Source organism: Rhagoletis zephyria, unplaced genomic scaffold (genome assembly GCF_001687245.7).
Source record: "Rhagoletis zephyria isolate East Lansing unplaced genomic scaffold, Rhagoletis_zephyria_1.1 Rzeph_scaffold_21179, whole genome shotgun sequence".
NCBI classification, from domain to species: Eukaryota; Metazoa; Arthropoda; class Insecta; order Diptera; family Tephritidae; genus Rhagoletis; species Rhagoletis zephyria.
Genome location: NW_016178237.1, coordinates 1 through 7,987, shown reverse-complemented (window position 1 = coordinate 7,987; position 7,987 = coordinate 1). Strand labels below are relative to the sequence as shown.

Here is a 7,987-nt window from a genome sequence, read left to right as displayed (position 1 = left end):
ATTCACGCGTTTGTGACCTGAGCAATGATGCATATAGAAGCTGGTAGCCGACACAGAGGATTCACAGACACTACATAAGCATACTCGTATCTGGTAAATTTTCGCAGCGCAATTTCGAAGCAAAATACACGGGCACATATAGGCAATATGATAGCACTTCCCGGCATCTCCACCTGCCGGTAATTAAAGATACTTGCTCACGAAATCTGTCAATTGCTGGCAATAATTGAAACAACTTTTCAGACGAACTCCGACACCACTGAAACCGGNAATAGTAATTTGCTCGTTCCCATGTAAAGCGGAGGCGGAAAAAAACTTCCATTTCTGAAACAATCGTGCATATGATGACCATTCTAACAGGAACGGCACAGATTTACGTACCTTTGACCAAGGACTGCCCCATGAACAGTATTCGACAAAAAGTTTTATGCTGCTACAACAATCCAACATTTGGTTTCACTCTTCGACCAAAAGTTTCCAAACATCTCTTCTGTCATACTACCCCTCCAGTACTTGCATTCATCAAGCTTCATGGATTTTGTCCCAGGACCGGAAATTATTTAGTTTGCTGTTGTTCGCTGTGCTCACCCAATGTGGCATTCAACCGAAGTGTCAAGTAGTCACTGAAAAGGTGAGCAAAAGCGTAAGAAACTTGAGAAAAGATTGACGCTTTCCAGTCGTATATGCTAATTAGATTTGGATGCGGAAAACCACTCGAATGTTGCTGCTAGCTGCGAAGCCAAACAAGTAGAATCATTACTGGGCGTTAATGTGGTACTTGCTGTTCGCTAAACTAGGCTAAATCATATTTTAGTTTATTAAATTGTTTAGTGTTTCTTTCACAATTACTTTAAAAATATTCATCGAATTCTCTTGAAGATCTCTAATATGTATTTTATATTCGGAACTAAATTGATGTATATTATTTCTTTTTAATATATGAAATATGTTTAGGAATTAAGCTTTTGTGTTAATTGACTATACAATTTTACCTAAACGAAATTTGGTGTTTGGTCACAATATACTGTTTGCCTCAGCTCTGTTCTAAGTAAACCGATGTGAGCTACACAATCAAGTGTAGTGCGGCACTTAAGAATTTGAGTGGATTTTCACTGCTTTCCATTCCAGCAGCATTTAGCAGTCAGTTTACATTGCATTTTCATTGCACTCTGCATTTTAGTTAAAAATAATTCAATAAAACTTTTAACAGCTTCCACAAAAGCAAACCCATAGGCCAGCATGGACGACTACGAGGATCAAAGTAAGCTCACATCAACAAAAACTTCAATCATTTACTATTCCAATCAATTGCCTGACCTCGTTGTTATTGCAGGTGTTGTAGGCGAAGTACGACGCGGCGCTGCTGGCCTAACGGGTGGCCAGCGCAAAGACCACAACACTTCGTTTGGCGCTGTGAAGGTCGGTGGTTGGCGATATGAGGACTCTACACGTTACATTGGTGAATGGGATCAGCGTGGCCAAAAACATGGCGTCGGACATTTACAATTTCCCGATGGTACGCGCTACGATGGCCAATTCCACGATGGTGTGAGTCATGGCCTTGGTTGCCTTTGGTTTTCTGATGGAGCCAAGTAAGCAAGGATATCACTTCGACATAGGCGAAAATTGTAAAATTAATGTGTTTGTTGTTCACCTTACACATACATAGATACGAGGGAGAATTTATGCAAGGCTGGTTTCATGGTTTCGGCATATTTTGGCGTTCCGATGGCATGAAATTTGAGGGTGAATTTCGTGGTGGCAAAATCTGGGGATTCGGCCTGCTAACGTTTCGCGATTTCACACACGGCTTTCCCCGCAATGAAGGGTTCTTTCAAGACTGCCGTTTGGTACGCAAGCAACGTTGTCCGGATATGGTGCAGCGCGCGCAGAAATGTGCGCTTATGGCGCGTGCACTGTGTGACCACCCGTACTAGCGTTAGGCATGCTAGCATATGTACAAAAACATACATACCTAAAATGCAAACAAACACACACTCGACCATCAGCGATCTGATCACAAGCGTTCCCATAATAATAGTCGGTTCTATGGTACCGCAACGACATGGGCTCATTTACACACATACATATATACTTTCATACACAAGTGTGTACATTTGCGAAATTTATTTGCATATGTTTTGTAGCCCACTATCACTCCAGGTGACCTGTGGCAAAGTGAATACGTTTTTGAAATGCTTCATATTGATATAAGTAACAAAAATTTGTTCAAATTCGTAGTTTTGGAATAAATATTAACGATTTAGCCAACTAAAAATTACGCGTTTTAATGTGTTTTGAAACGATTTTTTTATTTTTTTATTTATCAGTTCCTTGTAAAATGTATTTACAAATTAAGAGCTGTTTTTTAAACTCTTTCGCGTATACAAACACGCATATTTAGATATTTACGTCTTTGCATTTGTTTTTGTCTATTTTACTACTATGTTATTGTACTTGTCTATATGAACTTTATAGTAAATCGAACCTAAATAATAAAAAAAAAAAAACGAAAAAATAGCGTATCCGTCCGATGAATCACAGCGGCCACTTGTGCATTTACTCGCTGGCAGCGTTTGTACCCACCAAATACCAGGCGTTTCGCGTACGAACAGCTGCATTGCGAACTAACCGCTTACGGTCATCTAATGGTACCGCCAGTTCCAGCACGACATCAAGTTTATGCGTTAACAGCACATGCGTTGGATATTTGGTAATATCGTGTAGAAGATTTAAAGCACCGATGCGCACTTTCTGCAAGTTATATAAGGAGAACGATAATATAAATATAAAAAAGTGATAGCATTTTTACGGGTTTCAATCCAAATAGTCGTTTAAACAATGTCCTTTGGCTGAGAAACCGGACAAATATAAACACAAAAGTGAATTTTTCTCACGGAATAATTGTGAAAATCTTTGGAATTCCAGCACCTTGCAAACCTTATTATATTTATGTATGTACCTCTGCAGTTTTGCACTTACCATAGATTTTTGGTATTTTGCTAACTGTAAACAGCTCGGTATCATATGATTCAAATGTCTAAGAAAGTATTCATCTCCTGCTGCGACAAATCGCTCACAAATATCTAGAGAAATACACAGCATATTGGTGTGATCGTATTCAAGCGATTTAAATAGCAATGGACCAATCTGAAATAAAAGGTGATAATTATTTTCTGGAATTATATATGTGCGCATTTAATTCCAACAAACCTTCTCAATGTTCATCTTCTGCACGACATGAGGCGCACTTTTCAACACATATATAAAAGCAATAAGATGACGTTCGGAATGTGCTTCTAGCTTAGCGCCTAATNTTCAAGCGATTTAAATAGCAATGGACCAATCTGAAATAAAAGGTGATAATAATTTTCTGGAATTATATATGTGCGCATTTAATTCCAACAAACCTTCTCAATGTTCATTTTCTGCACGACATGAGGCGCACTTTTCAACACATATATAAAAGCAATAAGATGACGTTCGGAATGTGCTTCTAGCTTAGCGCCTAACTTGTTCAAAACCACAACGAAAAGCTTTTGCTTGTATAGAAATTTTACTCTAGTTAGAAATAGCTCATCACATTCTGCAGCTATTATTTCAAACGCGGTAGTTGCACCCGAGGCCAAGGTGGGATGGTCCAACAGTTCGGTAAGCTAAAAAAATAAAAAAACATAATTAATCGACTATTTAAAGGCTATTCTTCGTTATTCTCTCACTGTTTCAATAATTTCGGCTATTAGCTCCCTGCCGCATACAATTAATCCTTTGGCCAACCATGCTAGTGTCTCTACAGCCNCGAGGCCAAGGTGGGATGGTCCAACAGTTCGGTAAGCTAAAAAAATAAAAACATAGTTAATCGACTATTTAAAGGCTATTCTTCGCTATTCTCTCACTGTTTCAATAATTTCGGCTATTAGCTCGCTGCCGCATACAATTAGTCCTTTGGCCAACCATGCTAGTGTCTCTACAGCGAATGCGTTTTCATCCTTAATTTGATTTTTCAACATCGCTAAAATCTTATTTAAATTCGAACGATTTTTTTCGTTTTCTTCTATCCGGTTAACCAGGCTGCAAAGCAACTGGCGTGCAACGGTGCGTATGTTTTCTTTCTTATCATCCACTTCGTCAGTGCTTAATGACACCTGCGTCAAATCTCTCAGTAGCCACTCCAGGAAGTCATCTAGTGTTATGTCTTGATGCAAGCGACCTAGTAGCCCTTTAGCCACATATAAGTGGGCTGCAGACTGCAATTTCAGCTGGGACAGGTACTCAGTTGCAATTATGTATTGTTCTGAAACAGACAAATGTTGTTCGATACGACAAAGTGCTGCTGCTATTTGCTCCAACACGGGTATGGTAAGTGGTGCGGGCCCCAAAGCCAATGCAACTAGCTTGGCAATAAGGCAATTATTGGTCTGCAGTTCAACGATGAGACATTTGTCATTGCTATTTAAAAGCATATTAAGCGCTTCAAGCGCGATTAGTTGCACATCATGTGGTATATCATGTCCGAAAGCGTAGTACCACACCAAATCAAGTACGCGCGATGTAAATGCTGCTTGTACCACTAAAGGTAGCAAATGCTGGAATACTTTGCGCTTTACGAAATTCGGATATATAGAAAAGTTGCGTGCTAGCACATCGATGCAATTTGACTGCACTTCGACGGGATGGCAAGCGCCCAATAACTCCAGAAGTTCTATACATCGCAACTCAAGTGAATCATGTGTAACAAGTTGTAGGAGCACTTTGTAAAGGAGCGCGCGCTTTGGTTCACTGATCACAGGTACACTTTCGGTAAGCACACTTAGCGCAGCGTGTTTTAGGTCGATATTTTGTTCTTGGGCATCGGAGTTTATTTTTAGGCGTAAAACTCCAATAACGTCAGCGTGTATTTGTTCACACGTCTCTTTGTTGAGCTGCTCCAAACAATTTCGTAAGGCAGCTATCTTGAAAAGTTGAGCGATTATCGTATACACTTTGATCCGTTGCTCTTCGTTGTAGGAGGAGGTATCTGTGGACGCCTCTTCTTTGCCCTCTCGGTCAGTACTTGCTATTTTGGTGTTAAGTTTCAATAGAAAAGTGTTAAGTATACGACCGCTTGCAAAAAGCGGATCGCCCGCAACGCAAACCAATGCAATTGCCGCCGACGGATTGTAGAGGCGCTGGTTGACATCGCTTAGGTGCGGCAAAATGGTGCCTAGGACAGTGGTTTGGTAACTATGGCTAATATCTGGAGTTGAGCATGCCTGCTCCAAAATTGTGCGCAATAGCACAAGGCCACCCGAAAAAATATCTGTATTATCACCACCAGGGAATATTTCGTTCTTTAATGCCGTCCAGATGGGTTCAAAATGCTGAGATAATAGTTTCGGTGTAAACTTAAGTGCTGATTTACGCTGTAATTGAATATATTAATAATTGTACATAATAAAATACGCAAAGGCCTCTCACAAGTAGGTCCAACGAGTCCAGTTTCGCGACGACTAAATCACTCTCCAACTTTTCCAATGCCAATGGTACTACCCACTCAATAAATTCAGGTGATGCTACCAAACAGTCCGCTAGTTTGGCAGCCAAATTGTCGCGCGAAATATCGCTGGGATCCTCGCGACTCGGAGTAAAATCAATTGGGAAATAACAGGCAAATATTTCAAACATTTCTTCGCCCAAATGTAAAAGCGAAAAGCGTTTTATCAAGTCAGGCATGAAAGTGAAGATAAAATCTAAATTTCGGGGATCGCGTTCGCCATCAATAGAATTTATCAATCCATACATAAAATCGCCAGACATTTGCTTTAGCTCTAAAATACAAAATTAAACAAATCTAATATTATTTAAGCTCGTATACTACTTGAAAAGTCTACCTTTCTCATACTGCTCTGCTAAGAATTTTAAAATTTTAAACCACTTCCCCCGTTCAGCACGTTGATGTGACTGGCAAGAGGTGTGTTTGAAGAATGTATTCAAAATTTTCGGCACACATTCCGCGGGCAATTCCTTCATTTCCACTAATGCATGGATGCCATCGATCACAGCAGGTAACACACTATGTTGGTCTTTCAACCGATCCGTGTAAAAATCAGCAACGAACTCTAGTTGCTTTCTATCGAGATAGTCCTTGGGTAAACCTTGCAGCACAAAAGAAAGAAGCTTCGTTCCATTAACGCGCTGCTCTAATGTTGGTGAAGTCAGAGCAAAACCCATTTGCTCCACAACATGTGATATATCATAGACGCCATTGATGATATCTAAGCGTGGATTAGGATTGTAAGTAAAAACAAAAATCTCATCTTGCTGATAGAATGTGTGTGCACTTACTAGTACTAACTTTGGTGGCTGCATGCTTTAGCGCATCCTCACTAGCGAATGCCTCTTCAATTCCATTTTGTGTCAAAGGTGTCATGATGACTCTTCACGCCGCAACTGGAAGAGCTGATAAAATAAATAAATAATTTTCTTTCACGAAATAGGAAGAATGCGTGTTCTCCTGAAATGTCAAATGTGTTCGATAATAGAGTTGTCAAACTATCGATGGCACTATCGATAGTATCGATAGTTTCAATGTTTTTAGGAATATCAATACTCATTGATAGTTTTTTCTTATACTATCGAAAGTATCGATAGTTTAGTAGGACTATCGATCATATCTACCAATTATTTTGAAATTATTGGAATTTTTTAATTTGAATTAGAAATTTTGTTTTTTAGTGTGATGCCGACGTCATATTCAAATATGCACGCATTTAGGCCAAAATACATACATATGTTAATGGTAAATCCTGTTTTGTTTGTGTAACTTGTGTTTGTTTTTAAACTTTCTAAAAAGAGAAGTATTTTGGCTAAGCAAACTTTTATAAGTTAATATTTATTTCACTATGATCCTGTAAAAACAAACTACACAAGATCTGACAAGATGGAGCAAAACAAAAAAGTGATTTTCTGGCTGACGTTTGTAATTTCGGCGCCATGTTATTTTCTGTGAAAAGTAAACAAAGAATATGAAAAGGAAGCATAAAGAAAAAATGCAAGCAATTTTGTGCATATGTTTGTGCTAACCAATTTATTATTTATGTATGTGTTTTTGCATTCAATCACCGCGCACTTCATTTTAATTACATTTGCACAAAAAATCACTGAAATAAACCACCGACAAAATACACATAAAGAAAGAAGCAAAACAGAAATAGCCAACTTCAAAATTACGAACGTCACACACTTTTTTCTCAATTGCTAATACAAATGGCTACTTCTCAACCGGTCAGATCTGTTCTAATTGGTTCATGNATAAACCACCGACAAAATACACATAAAGAAAGAAGCAAAACAGAAATAGCCAACTTCAAAATTACGAACGTCACACACTTTTTTCTCAATTGCTAATACAAATGGCTACTTCTCAACCGGTCAGATCTGTTCTAATTGGTTCATGAAAGCAACCTAACTGATTTAGCGCTATCGATAGTGCTATCGATAGTTTTGTTCTTTTCGAGACTATCGTGAATATTGATAGTTTTCCTGAAAACTATCGAAACTATCGATGGTGTGACTATCGATAGTTTGACACCTCTATTCGATATGTTGCAAAAGTTTAATGTTATCGGCGCATATTATCGGGTCATATTTAGTACTCAACTAAAACTATGTTCACATATCAATATNAAACTATGTTCACATAACAATATTATCTCAATCAAAGCTCGTTTTTTAATCACCCCGTTTACACAGGCAAATCTCAGATTATTAGCCGTGAAATTTGTTGTGCTTGTTATTCTAACATCTCAAGGAAAAGTTATGTTTCTTCTCTGTGCCGCCGTGATCACTTTTTTCTGCTATATTAAGCACCTTAAATATATTTTAACTTAGTATTTTATTAAAAATTCTTTTCCAAACCTCTCTTCCTTGCTAGCGCAAAAATAATCGATAAAACTTGGTTGGACACCGAACAGTTATCGGTTAAATCTGAGATTATTTTATAATTACA

The 7,987-nt window shown here is 38.4% G+C and overlaps 2 protein-coding genes across 4 annotated transcripts; one reads left to right on the top strand and one right to left on the bottom strand.

Moving 5' to 3' along the window:
* Positions 1–273: 273 nt before the first annotated feature.
* Positions 274–2,278, top strand: rtp (MORN repeat-containing protein retinophilin). Of its 2 annotated transcripts, none has more exons than XM_017637448.1 (4): positions 274–631; positions 1,211–1,261; positions 1,334–1,592; positions 1,670–2,278. In XM_017637448.1, the coding sequence occupies exons 2-4, from the start codon at positions 1,240–1,242 to the stop codon at positions 1,935–1,937; spliced, it is 549 nt and encodes a 182-aa protein (XP_017492937.1). In that variant the 5' UTR covers positions 274–631; positions 1,211–1,239; the 3' UTR covers positions 1,938–2,278. The 2 variants fall into 2 exon arrangements, with proteins under 2 accessions (XP_017492937.1, XP_017492936.1); XM_017637447.1 differs by lacking the exon at positions 274–631 and adding an exon at positions 927–1,140.
* A 24-nt stretch (positions 2,279–2,302) lies between these two features.
* Mms19 (MMS19 nucleotide excision repair protein) lies at positions 2,303–6,566 on the bottom strand. 2 transcript variants are annotated; one of them, XM_017637445.1, is made up of 8 exons: positions 6,325–6,566; positions 5,871–6,254; positions 5,458–5,807; positions 3,897–5,402; positions 3,509–3,656; positions 3,214–3,311; positions 2,983–3,150; positions 2,304–2,754 (listed from the first exon to the last, which is right to left on the bottom strand). In XM_017637445.1, the coding sequence occupies exons 1-8, from the start codon at positions 6,407–6,409 to the stop codon at positions 2,560–2,562; spliced, it is 2,934 nt and encodes a 977-aa protein (XP_017492934.1). In that variant the 5' UTR covers positions 6,410–6,566; the 3' UTR covers positions 2,304–2,559. The 2 variants fall into 2 exon arrangements, with proteins under 2 accessions (XP_017492935.1, XP_017492934.1); XM_017637446.1 differs by lacking the exon at positions 3,214–3,311 and having other exon boundaries at positions 2,303–2,754; positions 3,411–3,656.
* Between the last annotated feature and the right edge of the window lie 1,421 nt (positions 6,567–7,987).

Coding starts and splice junctions, on each gene's coding strand:
- rtp (XM_017637448.1), top strand. CDS start 1,240: ATGGACGACTACGAGGATCAAA. Junction 1,262..1,333: donor GGACGACTACGAGGATCAAA/GTAAGCTCACAT, acceptor TTGTTATTGCAG/GTGTTGTAGGCGAAGTACGA. Junction 1,593..1,669: donor TGGTTTTCTGATGGAGCCAA/GTAAGCAAGGAT, acceptor ACACATACATAG/ATACGAGGGAGAATTTATGC.
- Mms19 (XM_017637446.1), bottom strand. CDS start 6,409: ATGACACCTTTGACACAAAATGGAATTGAAGAGGCATTCGCTAGTGAG. Junction 5,808..5,870: donor AGCAGAGCAGTATGAGAAAG/GTAGACTTTTCA, acceptor TTTGTATTTTAG/AGCTAAAGCAAATGTCTGGC. Junction 2,755..2,982: donor CAAAATACCAAAAATCTATG/GTAAGTGCAAAA, acceptor TATAACTTGCAG/AAAGTGCGCATCGGTGCTTT.